This window comes from Pleuronectes platessa, chromosome 9 (genome assembly GCF_947347685.1).
Source record: "Pleuronectes platessa chromosome 9, fPlePla1.1, whole genome shotgun sequence".
NCBI classification, from domain to species: Eukaryota; Metazoa; Chordata; class Actinopteri; order Pleuronectiformes; family Pleuronectidae; genus Pleuronectes; species Pleuronectes platessa.
In genome coordinates this window covers 27,751,353-27,769,681 of record NC_070634.1, presented here as the reverse complement: position 1 = coordinate 27,769,681, position 18,329 = coordinate 27,751,353, and the positions used below count along the sequence as shown (strand labels likewise).

The following is an 18,329-nucleotide window of genomic DNA, read 5'->3' as shown; positions in this document are numbered from 1 at the left end:
CCATTTGAGGATTGTGTAGTTTGTTCCAGTGCTCATCTGGTTCTTTAGAGTTCTGGGTTGTTTGGGGTCAGTGAGGAGGCTCTAGAGATCCTCAACAAGACTTGCATGGTTACTGAAGAACTTTCTCAGATAATTTAAGACATTGTCCATTGGAAGGTTCTAGAGGGTCTTAAGGTTGTTCTGGGGATTCATTAAAAGGTTCTATGTTGTTGGTGACATTCTACTCATGGTTTTAATGGTCATTACGAAGGTTCTACAGGTCCTGGAGGTTATGGAAGAAGGTTCTAGTCAGTGAGCAGGTCCTACAGGTCCTCTAGGAGTGTATAGGGCTTTTGAGGATGATTGAATAAGATCTATGTGAAATATTTTAAATTTAGTGGTCAACAGGTTCAGGGGGGTGTTAGGAGGCCGTCCATTGAGGAAGTTCTTCAGGTTCTGTACGAGTTTTGAGAATCTGTTGTAGGTTGTTTTTGAGTTCCTTTAGGGTTTTCTACTGGGCCTTTAAAAGGTTCTGAAAGAATCTGCCAAGTTAATCAAAAAGCAGCATGTCAATTTCTGCAGAATTGTTTGTTTATTTTTTATTAAAATCAATATTTAAATTGAGTGAGTGGCCACCAGTACTGAAGAGAACCTCAGATGTATCCTGAGGTCTGCACCAGTATGACCTCACAGCTGTATTTACACCTCACTGCTCTCCAGCCCCCCCCCCCCCCCCCCCCCCCCCCCCCCCCTGGAACAGATTCGAGCGCTGACACAAGACGAGCTCCTCGTTCTTAATCCCACTTACAAGGCTCTGATTGGCTGAGGGATGCAGAGCAGGCAGACAGCTGTCAATGAGCAGCCGTCCTTTCTGACACAAATCCACTTTCCTCCTGCGCCTGCACAGCTCTACCTCCATGACCAGGAACTGATACATCATCAGGATGTCGTCTGTTCATTATAATTCAATAATAAACCTTATTTATATAGAACTTTTCAAAACACATTAAACAAGGAACTACTTAGAGGCCTTGCTGCTGCGGGTGATCATATGAATGAAAGCACCTCCCACCTGCAGCTCCTGTTCATCTCAACACAGATATGATATTGAGCAGCTCCATGTTATTGAAGCAGAAAGTGGAGATCACATGTTTCTGTCACAGAAACAAGAGGGCAGTGCTCTCTCACTTCATCATTAGAATTATTATGATTAATATAAAAATCAATACACACCATGTGCCATTTGTATTGTGCTGCCCATATGGTGTTGGCACATCACCAGGTGTGTGTTTGCGTGTCTGTGTGTGTGTGTGTGTTACTAGGGGAGACAGAGGGCAGGAGGAAGGAGGGTAGAGTCTGAACCATGAAGACCTTCATTCATCTTTTCATCCCTACATCTGTTTGTGTGTATGTGCATGTGTATGTGTGTGTGTGAGTGAGTGAGTAAATGTGTGTGTTTGTGTGTGGGAGTGCCTCAAGACGAAGGTACTAGAAGATGCCAAGTGGGTCATCTGCCTTCTTCTCTGGTTGTGTGTGTCAGTGTGTGTGTGTGTGTGTGTGTGTGTGTGTGTGTGTGTGTGTGTGCAGTGAGAGTGCTATACCATCATATCACCTTAATCCCCAAATCCTCTCTTTGGACCAACAGACGAGATGAAACAGATCAGATCTCAGAGCGGAACTCGAGACTCATTAACAACTAGTGTGAATGTGATCAGGTTCCATTCAGATCTGGATCGGATGTAGATCCACATCTCGTTTAGCAGCGTGAACACAAATGTGTTCTGCTTTGATTTAATAACATAAATGATGAACCCAGTGTTTTGCACGTAGAGCAGAGAAGATAGATCCGATCACAAGTGGTGACACGACCCACATTTCAACAGCAGGTGTGAACACACGTCCTCTGACCACTTGTGATCGGATCTCTCTTCACACCAGGTGTGCAGGGAGCTCCGTGATTGGTCAGCAGGACGTCAAACTGCTGCTCAGTTCAACATGTGGATGAGAGGACAGTGAAGCACTGGACGGGTCTATAACACATATTCTAATATTTGTTTGTTCAGTTGAGTGTATGAAGAACAGGACGTGCAGGAACGAGGGAGGAATATTTCAATAAAGAAAGAGAGGATCAGAGAGTGAATGACAAGAGGAGAGAGAGAGAGTGTGAGAGAGAGAGAGAGAGAGAGAGAGAGAGAGAGAAGAATGATCGAGGAGAAGAAGTCAAAATCCAGTCTGCACAAATATACTGTACTGACCAATTACATTTAATACAGACCTGCTACACTAACCTCTCTCTCTCTCTCTCTCTCTCTCCCTTTCTCTCTCTCTCACCCTCTTTCTCTCACTCTCTCTCTCTCTCTCACCCTCTTTCTCTCACCCTCTCTCTCGCTCACCCTCTCTCTGTCTCTCTTTGTGTGCTGCTTTAATAGGATATTGATCGACAGAGAGAGATTCGATTGGCTTGCCAGTGAATTGTGTAATGGCTGCACAACGTCAAGGTCACCCAGTGTGTGTGTGTGTGTGTGTGTGTTCAATACACCCCCCCATATCCTCCCCCTCCATTCCACCTCCGACCACTTCTCATCTGCTGGTAAGCTATAGGCTTCAGTCACCCATGCAGACCCCTGTGTGTATCTGTATGTGCAGTGTCTGTGTGTGTGTGTGTGTGTGTCTGTGTGTCTTTCCCTCTTAAATATGACCATTCGGTCCCCAAAACACAAACACATCATTATATGAGTAGAGGAAAGAATATTAAAAACTAAAGAATATCACCTAATGTATTTTCTGTATCTGATTTTTTTCCCAGTATTTAATGTTTTTACTGACAAAACGACAAATCTGAGCAAACACAACTTGTGCAACACACACACACACTAGACTCTCCAACACTCGAATCTATAAGTGATTCTTCCACAGCCGCATCGCTGCAAATCTGCTGACCAACACAATACACACACACACACACACACACACACACACAAATGTATTCACAGATGCACATACCTTTTCTCTATTCTGTGTTTGTGTGTGTGTGTTTGTGTGTGTGTGTGTTGCAGCAGCAGCAGTATTACACCAGCTCAGCTCTGCATCACACACAGTTATGACTCTTTACTTTCTTCACATCTTAAATATTAAATACAGAGAAACTTCTCAACTCTTCATGTGTTCACTTCAGATCCACCATGAACATGTAAAATCCGTTCTCCTCATTCATTCAACAATAAAAACTAACTTTACATCTTTATCTCATTAAGCATTCACACTTCTATGAATATGTAAATGAGCCACGCCTCTGTCTCCACCCCCCCACACATCTGCTGCTCCTGGATTTCTGCAGACTTTATAAAGTCTCACTCAGACAGTTGTGCACCTCCTCTGACAGGAGGAGGACCCGGGGTCTGAAGGCAGCTTCATGTGTCGCTCCACGATGTCACATGACAGTGATGTGTCGCTCACTTCAGATGAAGCTGTCACTCACATTCTAACAGCAGCAGCATGTTGCTAACGCTACATTAGCTCTGGCTCCTTGTTACTTCTACTGCAGCCAGTTAGTTCAGCTCCTATGTGTGTGCTTGTGAATGTGTAATTGTTTTTTGGGTGTAACGAGGGCACACACAAACACAACACACACACACACACACACACACACACACACACTCACAGTATAAAGTGTTTGTGTGTGATTAAGCGACTATGTGAGATTGCGTTTTCAGGCGCAGTGGCGTGCATCTGATCAAGCAGGTGTGTGTCTGTGTGTGTGTGTGTGTGTGTGATCAATGACTCTTTGATCAGGGGTCTCTGTGTGTGTGCTGACAGGCACTTTACATCGGCTATTGTTAGCGGTGGGCGATCGACAGACTCATATAGATCCCACTGCGCTCTCTGTCACTCTCTCTCTCCTGCGTGTCGGCACTTTTTAAAGGTCACGTTCGTCCCTCGTTCTGTCTCTTTCTCTTTCTCTCTCTCTCTCTCTTTCTCTGTCTCTCTCTGTCTCTCTCTCTCCTCTCACACACTCTCACAGACTCTCTCTGTCTCTCTCTCTCTCTCTCTTTCTCTCCTCTCACACTCTCTCTGTCTCTGTCTCTCTCTCTCTCCTCTCACACACTCTCTCTCCCTCTCTCTCTCTCTCCTGTCCCTTCCGTCTGTCACACGTCATGTTACAACATAACAGAGGGACATTTGATGTTATTATTAGATTGATATTAATCTTTCTCTGTGGGAGCTGAACTTACTCTGTGAGACTCGTACGAGCTCGGCCACAGTGAAGACCCCGGGGGTGACGAAGCTGTCCTGGAAGCCCAGGTGACCTGAGAGGCAGAACACAGGAGATCAGAGGGGAACCGGATCCACCTTCAGGAGATAATGAGTGTATATGTGTTCATAGATTACTCTGTGTGTGTGTGTGTGTGTGTGTGTGTGTGTGCTCTCACCATTTTCTGGCTGGTCCTTGATATCTGATTCGCTGGCCTGGTTGGGACTTTCTGATTGGCCGGATTCTGGAGGAGAAAAACAGTGAGTTAAATGAAAATTAGAATAAAACTAGTTTTTAACATGTTAAATACATCAAACACACACACACACACACACACACACTTAGAAGATGATTGTGTCCCTCGCGACCCCTCTGAAGGTGGACGGACACACAGACACACACAGACACACACAGGTCGACCCTGTGTCAGCACCACACTCTGAACAGATCAGCACTAAAATGTTCACGTAAACTAAAATTAAAACGTCATCGTCTGGATGTCGATGATGATTCTGTTTTACCGGTTCAGATTATTATCATTATGATTATTAATGAGCAGAGCCTCACTCCACCGTCTTTAGCTGAGGGTGAATCTGCTCGGGGACAGAGCGATGAACAGAATCTCTGCTCGTCGCTTCAGAGGTTTTTATTAAACGTGTTTCATCCTCTAACGGTGGAACTCAGCCTGGTTCCCTCTGCGTCTGCCTCTGTCCTCCCAGCATGCTCTCTGCTCCCATGCAGCTCCGTCCCTGCAAATGATTTAAGCGGCTTCAGGAGCATCGATCGGCCGTGCTGCAGATAAAACAGGCGGGGGAGTGGAAGAAATATTACCCATCATCCCCCTGGAGCCGGGGCCGCCGGGGCCATGACTCAGGACCGGACGGAGATGGATGGAACTGAGTCAGGTTCAGTTTTATTGGAAACGTCTGATGAAGTGAAACTTTTTAATTATGATCAGTCGTAATTATCTAACAGCTTTGACTGGAAACAACAAAGTTCCCATAGACAACAGGATGAATTGTGGGTAATTGAGACTAAACCTTTTGAACACGTTGTCTTAGGTTTGAATATTTAACTGAAAACATTGTAGAAGATGATCTAGAATCTCTCAGATCATTAACAGTCAGAGTGAGAGCTGTAGTGGGAGGAGCCGGGGTATTGAGGCCCTGCCCATACATCTGCCTGACGATCATGTGTCAGCTGTCAATCATGACGTCTCAGCCTGTTCTTACATCATCAAATAACTAATTACAACCGAACTGATCAGAAACATAACGTCTACTTTGATTCTTTTGTTTAGTCCACGTCCCATCTGCTGACATGGAGGAGGAGCAGTTTTAACCTATTCTGCAGCCAGCCACCAGGGGGCGAGCGAAACACCTTGGTTCCACTTGATGGAGCTGTCACATCCTCTTTATTTACAGTCTGTGGTTCAAACAACCACATTAATAAATAAAATAATAACAGACATGACAATAAAATGAAATTAGCCAAGCGACAAAAAACAATCAACATAAACCTGAAAACTCACGCGCACACACACACACACACACACACAGACACACAAACAGGACTCAGGTCCAGATCAGACCAGAACCAGGATTTTGTGGAAACACTATAGCTCGGTTTTTAACGTATCATATCAGTGAACGTTAAACTCAAACCTGATCAAAGGCTGCACTGTTCAGCTGCTCACACACACACACACACACAGACACACACACACACACACACACACACACACAGACACACACAGTGCAGCATTTATCAGCCTTGTTTTGCATGCTGTTCACTGTGTCTCTTCGCTTCAGCAGCTTAAAACAAAGAGCATCAGGCTGAAACCACGACAACCGGGGGGGTGTAGGGTGCAGCTGATGGGTGTGTGTTGGAGGGCACTTTCACACACTGCCCCCCCACCCACCCCAGCACCCCTACGACTTATTCAACGATTACCCCCCCTCCGACCAGGTTAATTAAATATGCTAATGAGGCGTGGGAGCAGACCAGGCCCCCTGTACACATACCCCCCCCCCCCTACACACACACACAGACACACACAAGGAGGGGGGTGAGGGGCATCCAAAACAGAAATAAAAACTCTCTGTACCCAGCCATCAAAATAAAGTTCCCTTTTTAGAATAAGTCCTGCAGGCTTTACTTATATTTTTACTTTCTGTATCTCTTTCAAAGTAAAAGTCTCAGATTAGAACACTTACATTAGGACCCATGCTTCTCTTTCCTCTTCACTTCAAAATAAAAGCCGGATTTAAAATATAGGTTTTAGTTTGTAAATGTAGTTTTCAAAATTAGTTCTCACAAAATACAGCTTCGCACACACTAACACAAACACACACACACACACACATTGATTTATTGTTGTTCATGGGACCAAGAGGAGAAGGAGAGTGAAGGTCTCTCTCTCTCTCTCTCTCTCTCTCTCTCTCTCTTTGTGGGAAACTCAAACTCTATGTCCCTGGAGGTGGCTCGTCCGCCCCAGCCCTCTCTCTCTCCCCAAAATTAACTGCCCGTTTTCTAGGAAAAGGGGGGGGGGGCTGTTACTGGGTGATTCCCCAAAAGACCGAAAAGAGAGAGACCAGTTCATACTCTTTGTCTCTCTACCTTAAAATTGTTTAAAGTTTAAAGCATCAGAGGCTCAAAGTTCCTCGATAATAACGTCAACCAGAGACTGGAAGAAGATCCAGAGACTGGAAGAAGATCCAGAGACGGATCCACATGAAGATCAACAGAAGGACCATGGGAAGATTCCAGAGCTGACAGGAATCTGGAGACGGATCCAGAGACAAACAGACACAGTGCAGATTCAAAGCTGTATCCAGAGTTTACTGAAGGCGTCTTCCAGGGACAAGTCCAGAGAGACAGGCCTCGTCTCCCTGAAGAGGCCCTGGAGGTTTTTCAGGACATTTCTGTTCACGTCTGCTTCTTCACTCTTGTTTGCAGGAGACAGAAATATGATGTCTCTCAGGTCAGAGTAGGTGGACGTGTCTCCTCGTCTGAGACGCTGAGACGCAGAGACTTGTCTTAAAACATGTTTGTGTGAACGTGTATCATGTTTGACAATGTTTAGATTTTTCTAAGATTCAAATGGTTTTTAAATATAAAGTCTTAATTAGAAAATTAACTTGTTACTAAAGCTGATGGGCTGGTACAGTACTTGAGTAGATGTACTTAGTTTCTTTCTACCACTGAGGCTGTGTCTTTGTCTCACTCAGATTTTTGTTATGTTTACAGATCTCTCTCTCTCTCTCTCTCTCTCTCTCTGGCCGAGTCACACTGGGATCGTGTTGTCGTCTCTTGGCAGAGCGACAGAAGTGAAGAGGAAAAAAAAGACGACAGAAAAAGAAACTGTTTTAGCCGCCAGGATCTTTCTCTTTTTTCCTCTCTGTGTTTGGCTGAGAGAGGTCGAGCGTTGACTGGGGCGAGAGACATGCCAACAATACACAGGAGCAGAGAGAGAGAGAGAGAGAGAGAGAGAGAGAGAGAGAGAGAGAGAGAGAGGGAGCGGCTCTAAGCTGCAGCTTCACACACGTTTCAAACATTCTGAACGAAGACGTCAACCTGTTTTTACTGGAAGGATCCGTTTGATTCCCGCCCGCCCGGGTACAAGCAGTAAAATAAATAGAGAAACTAAAACAAGCGCCCCCTGGTCCTCGGTATCGATCCGAGCAGCGACTCGCTCCGATTCAGCTTTTAATGAAATGAGGAGATGTATGCATTCATTTTTATAAAGGCCACAAATCAGCTGCGTCTGCGTCACCGCTTCATCTCAGAATAAATTACCTTTATTCATATTCTACTCTACACACACACACACACACACACACACACACACAAACACACACACACACACACAGGACTGGGTCTTTGATTCACATCATTTCTCAAACTGCAGGAAAACTGAGATTTATTTTATTCATATTATAAATTAAATTAGTTATTAATTTGATGAAACTGGCTGAAGGAGTTGAAAACAGATCATTTATTAGAACGCAGAGAACTGAGTTTGTGTTTTATTACAAAAGCATAAATCAGTAAAGAATCGACTGCAGGTGAGTTTGTTTCCAGCAGCTGAACAGATGTTTATCTGTATTCAGTTTTCTATTGGTCGTCACAGTTTATCAGTTATTTTACAATTTCTCTGTCAATAAATCAAAATCTCAGTTTTAAAATAGTTCATATCAAGTAAAATTATTGTTTTAAATTAATAAGTATTTTTGTTTCCAGATTATTTCTAATATTGTAAAATTCTGAAGGTTAAAAATTTATGCTAAATAATAGGAAATGATGCATCAGTATTCTCAAAATAAGAATTTCTTAATTGTGAACTAACAAACAGTTCTTTGGTTATTGTTGATGTTTTATTTATCATAAATACATTATTGTATCTTTTTATTATTACTATTGTCTGTGTCTTAAATTAAACTCGTGATCATTTAAATGGATAAAAAAGGCCCATTATATCAAACACATTAAATATCAAATAACAAAATACGAGAAAGCAAAACCGAATCACAATCACAATAAAAGCCGATGATGTTTGTTTTCGCGGTGACGGGGGAGTGTGCGTTTGTTTTGTGTATCCAGGCAGCTCCGCAGGATCAAGACCTCGACTTGGCATCTTGAACCCTGGCAGCACCGCCGGGTCCACCAGCCAAACACACACACACACACACACACACACACACACAATGAGAGACACACTTCTTTCAGCCTCTGATGCACCTCGCCAAAATAAAATCAGAGTTTTATTGTGTGTTGAATCAAACAAAGCGTTTCTATTTCTTTGTGTTGAAATGTTTGTAGAATCTGAAACACCCGATACCTCTGGCCTCCATTTTGACGTCGCCCATCGGACGCCATTTTGTGGAAGCCCCTTCCTGCCCCCCCCACGACCCGAACACACACGTCGACCCGCGGCGGCCAGCGAGCAGCGACGCCACAACCTCGGCCAAAATACTTGATACATGCGTGTGTGTGTGTTGATGTACATGCGTTGTTGCTTGAATAATAGTGTGTGTGACAGCGTGTGTATGATTTGTATTCCATTAATTATAAAATAAATCCGCACACACAGAAGAGGCAGACGAGTCTTTGTGTCGGCGAGACGCTGCTGCCAGAACGCCGCCATTTTATAAACCCAGCCGCTCTCTCTCTCTCCTTTTCTCTATTTGCAGTTTATGTCTCTCGCCCTCCGACAGAGTTTAAAATAGAGAGAAAGAAAAAGAGAGAGAGAATCCTGTTAACCGTCTCCATTGTTGGACGCCCAACCAGCCGCCGCTGCCAAAGAGCTGCTGCCAAATGCAACACACACGTAGATACATACACACACACACACACACACACACACAACTAACACAGATTTCTTCACATTTTCAGTCACAAACACACACTTTCAACATTTTCCGTCTGAAACACACGCACACACACACTGATACTCATCCCATGCCACGGCCTCTATGTGTGTTTGTGTACGTGTGTGTGTGTGTGTGTGTGTGTGTGTGTGTGTGTGTGTGTGTGTGTGTGTGTGTGTGTGTGTGTTTGCCCTCTCTCTCTCGCTCTCTCTCTCCAGCCTGGCAGCCATCTTAAAGCGTTGGCAACCATTTTGAAGCTTCTGTCTGTTTTCTTTGAGCCGCTGCCATTCGCCACCTTCTGCCAGAACAAAAGAGGCTCAACGCCATTACCAGCCATCCACCAGGCACACACACACATACACACACACAAACACACACACAAACACACACACACACAAACACACAAACACACGAACACACAAACACCCTCCAAAAAACGTATTTAAATCCGCAGCGGTCGGTCAGGGTCTCTAAACCCCCCCACACCCTCCAGTGCCCTCAGCTGGAAATCAGCCAGTGAACGGCTGTATACATTTGAATGTTTGACCTCTGACCTCTGGTTGGTCAACAGGATGAATCGCGGAACCCGTTTTCAAAGGAGGAGCCAGTTTGTCTTTTATGTCCGTCTTCAAAGATCCCAAGTGTTGACAAAGACGTTTTCTGAGGTTGGAGGAGACGATTCTGACTCTTATCATCATGTTTATTAAAACATGGACGACAGGCTGACAGGTGACGTGTGGATGTGAGAGGGATCAGTCTGCAGGGAGAACCTGGGACCAGCTCCTGCTTCATTCTGAGGCTTCACCTGCTCCACAGCTGGGTTTACATTTTAATATCAATAAGTAATTGTGTGTGTGCGCTCAGTGGTAACATCTGGTCAAATTAAGATGGTGTGTTTGTTCGGTGGGTGGAATCTGATTGATGAATTGCTGCATCGATCCGAGCTCGGCCTCACTTACCATAATTATAGCTGTCTAATGGACGACACACACACACACACACACACACACACACACGAGTCAATATACACAAACTGAAGAAGATCAGTTTCCCTGTTGTCATAACATTTTATTTTGTGTTTATTTGCTTCCTGTTTCCATCTCTTCTTTCAAACAGAACTTCCTCTGTAGCCCCGCCTCCTGTTCACGCCTCCTGTCCACGCCTCCTCTGACATGTGGGTCCCTCAAATGTCCTCATCCTTGTTTATTCATGTGAAGAACTTTGAAACTTTGAAAAGTGCTGCATAAATAAAGTTTATAATAAGTATTATTATAATATCTCTTCCTTCCCTTTTCACCTTCCATTACTTTCATCTTTCCTCCCCCCCTTCTGTCAGACTTTGATTCATATTCTCTAATATTACACCTCTCGTTTCCTTATACATTTTTGTGTTTATTTTTTCCTCCTTCTTTCATCTGCCTCCATCTTGTCCTTCCTCCTCATTTCCTCATTTCCTCACTTCTTTCCTTCCCTTAATCTCCTGAAACTAGATCCTCAACCTTCCTCTTCCATTTTCCTTCTTCTTCACATCCTCCTGCTCCATCCTTCTCTTCCTTCTCTTCCTTCTCTTCCCTTTTTCACATTTGTTTTTCTTCTGCACTTCCTCAGTACATTTCTCCACCTCTCTCATTTTGCCCTTCCTCACCTCCTTCCTTCCTCCCTTACAATCTTTCCTCTGTCCTTCCTTCTTCCCCTTTCCTCCTTATCCTCCCCTGATCTTTTCTCCCCTCCTCCATCTCTTCCTAGCTTCTATCCTTCTTCCTCTGCATGTTGATCAATTCTGATAAATTATTGACTACTTTCAGAGCTGCTGAGATTGAGGACTCCAATCAGAGCCCACTATCAAACCGCCATCATCCAATCAGAGTCCAGAACACCGTCCAATCGAATTCCACTCCAGCAAACACAAATTTCTTTACTGCTTTGATTTTTTAATCTCGATAGACAAATGACAGATGACAAGAGGAAGAGGAGGAAGAGGAGGAAGGAGAGAACGAGTGCAGCAGGGACGATGAAGATCAGTAACTCGCTCTCTGATTGGCTACTTTCAGGGTTTTGGAAACTTAATCAGATTTTTCTGTCTCACCTCCACTCACCTCTCTCTCCTCCTTTTCCCTCCGTGGTCGAGCAAGAACGGATGTCTGGTTTAGATAACACACACACACACACACACACACACACACACAGACACACACAGACACACACTGCAGTGCTTTATCTATAGTGATTTCACCATAATCTGCGATAGACTCTACTGCCATTAATCACTCTGTGTGTGTGTGTGTGTCTGTGTGTGTGTGTGTGTGTGTGTACAGTTTGTCCATCGCTCAACTATATGGATTACCCAGAATGCAGCAGAAAGAGAGAGAGAGAAAATAAGACAGGAAGTTGCGAATATTTTTCACACACACACACACACACACACACACACATACACACACATACACACACACACACACACACAGCTCTATCACGGTTGTTGTTGCCTTCAAAATAAAAGCAGGATCGGTCACCACAGGTCATCTTTAAAGTTTCATGATCGTGTCCCTGAAGATGTTTCTGTTACCAAACCTGGAGAAGCCACAACACCTGAATATATATATAATTACAACACTGCCGGGAGAGAGGTGGGGGGAGTTGAGGGGGGGTCCAGACAGAGGGAGGCAGAGGTCAAGCTGTCTGTAGGTGGAGGGGGGGGGGGGGGGGGGGGGAGAAAGAGACCAGAGGCTCTTCAGCTCCTGAATAGGAGCTCCCGCCGGGCCCTCAGTGTTTGGACGTTAGCTTTTGTCCAATACACTTGTTCCTCTTTTCTTCTTCTGTGGTTGAATAATCTGCTCCACACGTGTCCTCCAGACAGTGTGTGTGTGTGTGTGTGTGTGTGTGTATGGGGGGGGTAACGTGGTAGGATTAGGGGAGGAGGAGGTGTACGAGGGGGAGAGGGAGGTCAGAGGAGAACCAGAATGTGAGGATTGACCTGCTGCTCATGATGAAACGTGTTCTTGGTGACGGACACACTTTGAACTTTTACTGTTTTAAATCCTCGGTTTGTTTAAACCCTTGAGGAAGAGATGCTGAAGGTTTGAGGACAAACTGCAGGAGAAAACTCCCAGCATGCTCAGCTGCAGACAGGGTCCGAGTCAATCGTTGAAAAGCACATTTCCTACTTATATTTTTTCCCTCAGAGAACAGGAAGTGAGCAGTAAAAGGCCGTTTGATACCTGACTGACTCGGCGCCTCCGCCTCTTCTCCCCGACGCGCCAGAAAAACCTCCAATTAAGACACATCTGCCCCCCCACCTCTCCTCCCATAATGCCTTTCTGTCTCTGTTAAGTCCTCTGCAGCTCTGGTGTCTCTCTGGTCCGCAGCCTCGGGCCGCCGGGCCTTCCACAAACCACACAAAGAGAAATAAACAGAGAGCAGCGGTGAAACCAGCAGCGTCTCTGCGGCTTTAATTTGGCATTGTCTTCCTGCTGACGCCCCGAAAGGCAACGAGAGGAGAACATGAAGAAAACACACACACACACACACACACACACACACACACACATATATATATACCAGGAGCCCCTCACCCTCACTCCCACCTCCACCTCCTCCTTCACTGCAAACAAATAAGACGAGAAATCGCATTCAGACGTTTAAGAGTGGAACCACATCAAACAGATTCTAATCCTTTCTGGTTCCGCAGCTCGTCCTCTTTACTATTAATAGAGCTGAAGACGGAGAGAACATTATGGATTTAATTTATTTATTGTGTCGACGTATTAAAGACGACGACGAGGTCCCGCTCGCTAAATTAGAAACAACATCAAATCCTGCTCAGTGATTTATGAAGCGGATCAGAATGTGGATTCTTCACCTCAACTCTGCCCTCCATTTAACACACACACACACACACACACACACACACACACACACACACACACACACACACACACACACACACACACACACACACACACACACACACACACACACACACACACACACACACACACACACCACACACACACACACACACACACACCTGGGGACCTTGATGTGAAACTGTTTGGTCATGGAGCGGCATGGTGGTGCAGTGGTCAGCTCGTTGATTCTAGGTTCGATCCCCAGTTAGGTGGTTCTGTTGTCCACTGGGTAACGTTAACTGGAGACTCGAACTCCGCTGTGATTCGCTGGGACCGGGCGAGGCTGAACCTCTCGTCACATCCGTCTCATTAGGACTGAACATATATCATTTTATATTAAGTCATGTGAAGTTGGAGAATTGTTAAAGGTCCTTTACTGAGCTCTCCTCACTGAGGCATGCTGGGAAGGAAGAAGGAGGACGAGCAGGAGGACGAGCAGGAGGACAAAGAGAGGAGAAATCTGAAAGATGCCTTGAAGTCTTCACCGGCCTCAAGAGCTTTCAATGTTACACTACAGAGGCTACACACAGACACACACAGACACACACACTCAGCTGCAGGGAGGGGAGGTCAGAGGTCGCACTGGGTGGGTGGAGCAGAATGGAAACAGTTTGTTAATAATTATGATTGTGTGAATGAAGTCGTGAGTTTTTTTAATGAAGATCATTAAACTGCGTCCATACTGTGAAATTATGAAATATTAAATTTCTGATAAAAGATGCAGCGGCTCTGGTGTGGAGTGGTATCCATGGCAACAAACACATTCAGGTCGGTACCAGGGAAACCAGGAGGTGAAAGGTCGGAGGTGGCATGAGGAGGAGGAGGAGGTGGCATGAGGAGGAGGAGGAGGAGGAGGAGGAGGAGGAGGAGGAGGAGCAACAGTGTGAGGAAGAGGACGAGCTTTGCTTTCCACTCATTTGTTTGTTTTCTTCACATTTTAGTTTTTTTGTTTGTTTCAGTAAATTAAAAACATGTTTTCTTGTCGTCATGTTCTAGTTTTTTGTGCGACAACTGTTTTCATTCTCAAAAGACTAGTCACAGTTTTCTTAGTTATGATTTAGAAACCCAGGGAGTGAGGAGTGAGGAGGACGTGAAGAGGAGAGTGATGAAGAGGAGGAGGAGGAGGAGCAGGAAGCAGTAGAGTCAGGATTTAACCGTTCACGTTTGACAAGTGAAAATAAGCTGGAGAGAAAGAAAATCCGTGAGTTAGGAGAACGAGGAGGAGGAAGAGGAGGGTGAAGAGGATGCAGATGAAGAAGATGAGGAGGAGGATGAAGAGTGCGAGGTCTACAGTACAGAGTCCAATCCCATTTTGCAGCGGCTGAAGAAAAAGAAAATCAATGGCAGTGGCCGAAACCTTCAGCTGGAATTAAAGGCAGCAAACAGATGATTGGAGACGACCCCCCCAACACACACCGCCTTCCCACAATGCACTCTGCCATTCCCGCTAACAAGACAAGTCACCAGCACCCCCACTTCCCACAATGCCAAGGGAGGAGAGAAGAGGAGGAGGAGGAGAGGACAGGAGACGAGACTACATGAGGAGAGGTGAGGAGACGAGAAGATGAGAGGAAGAGGAGGAAAGGAGAGGAGGAGAGAGGAAAGGAGAGATGAGAAGATGAGAGGAAGAGGAGGAAAGCAGAGGAGGAGAGAGGAAAAGAGAGCTGAGGAGACGAGAAGATGAGAGGAAGAGGAGGAAAGGAGATGGGGAGAGAGGAAAGGAGAGGGGAGGAGATGAGAAGGTGAGAGGAAGAGGAGGAAAGGAGAGGGGATGAAGATGCTTTGAGAGGAAACATGAGAAACAAGAGGAGGAGCAACATGGACGTTTCCACAAGGACCAATCAGAGCTGCAGGTCAAAGGTCACAGAGCAGCTCAGTTCACCTTTAAAGTTTTTCTTTATGTTCATGTCATAAAACATCTGGTGATAATAATCCTCAGCTGAATGTGAATGTTGAACAGAGTTGATCAAATCTGATCTACACAAGAAAATAACAACACTTATAATATTGATTCATATGAAAACTGAACAACTGATTTAAGGGTTCGACAACAAGTAGAATATTAATCGCTGTACAACTGAGTTACCACAGCAACACACACACACACACACACACACACACACACACACACACACACACACACACACACACACACACACACACACACACACACACACACACACACAGATCAGGTTGCAGGGAATGCTTGTAGCAGATGATACATGTGTGTGAGAGTGTGTGTGTGTGTGTGTGTGTGTGTGTGTGTGTGTGTGTGTGTGTGTGAGATAAGATCATGGCTTAACTCCTTCTGAGGTGGATAGAACTCAACGACCTGAGAGAGAGAGAGAGAGAGAGAGAGAGAGAGAGAGAGAGAGAGAGAGAGAGAGTCTTAAGTGTCTTAAGTCTGACAGCTCTAATGAAGCTGATTCTATTGGCTAAGACACTGAGCTCCTGATCTCAGTTTGTGTGTGTGTGTGTGTGTGTGTGTGTGTGTGTTTGTGTGTGCGTCAGCGTTGAAGCCACGTTTCCTTTTCTCTGTGTCTGAACCAGCGACTGTAAATAAAGATGGACGACATGAGGGATCTAGAAAGTGAAGCCAAATGCTCTGCACCGCCCCCTGGTGGTGGACTGCAGGTCATAAACCTCCTCCTCCAGGTTAGCAGATGGGACATGGACCAAACTCAACAGATGAAAGTAGACGTCAGAGATGTTTGTGTCACTCCAGGTCGTTCTTCTCTCTGATGTTTCTGATCAGTTTGATGAGATACAACAGGCTGAGACCTCATGATTGACAGCTGAGACTGACCCCTGATTGGTCGAGCATGTGTATGGGTGGGACCTCGATCAGCACAGACGTCATTACCACAAGATGGCAGTGTTTGTATCTGAGATGGTTTGGCTTCATTTCTGGAGGAAGTCGTCCATGTTTGTTTTCAGTTTATGGTGATTTTGTTTAAATTAAATCTATCACCATTTTGGTTTCACGTTGTTAATAAGGGACTAAAGAGTTTAATCTGACATCACCTTCGTGGGCGGAGTCTACCTGTAGTTGACTCTGATTGGCTTGTAGACGCTTGGTGCTAACTCATCATTAAACAGCTGCTTGGTACTGAGTCGAGAAACAACTTTATCTCTGTTTGTCAACTTTGTAGAAGCAAACGAATCCAGAACCCAGTCCACCTCGCTCCATTCTCAAACTGGTTCCAGTTTGAATATGAACTTTGTCCCACATTGGAATGAATGAATTCCTGCTGATACATCGCTGCTCACTGAGGCTCACATGTGATCTACACAGAGCGGTTCTCTGTGGACCCACAACACGACTACATCTACACAACGAGTCCCTCAGCTCCTCATCAGGTTCATGTCTCCACAGAGTTTCTCCTTCTCTTCCTGCTCTTTCTTTTTTCTGAATTCCCTCCTCCCACTCTGATCTTATCAGATGTTCTGTTATCTTCCCCTGTTCCTCCTCCTGCTGTTCTTCCTGTTCCTCCTGCTGTTCCTCCTGTTTCTCCTGTTCCTCCTGTTGTTCCTCCTGTTCCTCCTGTTTCTCCTGTTCCTCCTGCTGTTCCTCCTGTTTCTCCTGTTCCTCCTGCTGTTCCTCCTGTTTCTCCTGTTCCTCCTGTTGTTCCTCCTGTTGTTCCTCCTGCTCCTCCTGTTCCTCCTGTTGTTCCTCCTGTTCCTCCTGCTCCTCCTGTTCCTCCTGTTCCTCCTGTTCCTCCTCCTGTTCCTCCTGTTGTTCCTCCTGTTGTTCCTCCTGCTCCTCCTGTTCCTCCTGTTCCTCCTCCTGTTCCTCCTGCTCCTCCTGTTGTTCCTCCTGTTCCTCCTCCTGTTCCTCCTGTTCCTCCTGTTCCTCCTCCTGTTCCTCCTGTTGTTCCTCCTGTTGTTCCTCCTGTTCCTCCTGTTGTTCCTCCTGTTCCTCCTGCTCCTCCTGTTCCTCCTGTTCCTCCTGTTCCTCCTCCTGTTCCTCCTGCTCCTCCTGTTGTTCCTCCTGTTCCTCCTCCTGTTCCTCCTGTTCCTCCTGTTCCTCCTCCTGTTCCTCCTGTTGTTCCTCCTGTTGTTCCTCCTGTTCCTCCTGTTGTTCCTCCTGTTCCTCCTGCTCCTCCTGTTCCTCCTGTTCCTCCTGTTCCTCCTCCTGTTCCTCCTGTTGTTCCTCCTGTTGTTCCTCCTGCTCCTCCTGTTCCTCCTGTTCCTCCTGTTCCTCCTCCTGTTCCTCCTGTTGTCTCCTCCTCAGCGTCGGGCTGCTAATACTCCACAGCACACCGTTAATGACCCGCAGAAACACAATAACAAACGCCTGCTTCTCATATGCATATTTAATGGAGACAGCTGAGCAAATTACATATTTATGGTTTATAAGACGGAGAGGGGGGGGGGGGCACGGTGCCATTAGCAATGTAGGCAGGTACGAGGGTCCCATCTGCACTGGCATCTGTAAGGCAGGAGGGGCCCCGGGGCCCGGGGGGGCGGGGAGACGCCTGTTACCAGCAGCAGTACTCAAGTACCAGTGAACTGTGTACAAGTACGCAAACAGACTATTCTTTTGTGTCATCCAGCTCCAGTGTTCAGACTCTCTCTGTGTGAGGAGGAGCAGCAGATCAGATTGTTCTGTGTTTCTAGAAAAGAAGTTTTCCATCCTGAAGATCAAATAATCAAGTGATAAAGTAAAGATGGTGCAGAGATGTGATGGAGCTCAGATCAGAGTTTATAAAGAACACGTCTCTGCTCCACTTCTTTGTAACTTCTAACTTTTAAAGACACAATGCATTAAATTAACATCTATGATGAATATCTGAGTCTCAGAATCACTTCTTCATAACT

General features: G+C 45.6%; 1 protein-coding gene across 1 annotated transcript in view; it reads right to left on the bottom strand.

Annotated features, from left to right (window-relative positions):
• Window positions 1–18,329, bottom strand: part of nfia (nuclear factor I/A) — a 43,284-nt gene that overhangs the window by 19,987 nt on the left and 4,968 nt on the right. The window contains 2 exon segments of the mRNA XM_053431523.1: window positions 4,212–4,286; window positions 4,410–4,475. Coding sequence (XP_053287498.1) covers window positions 4,212–4,286; window positions 4,410–4,475 — 141 coding nt within the window.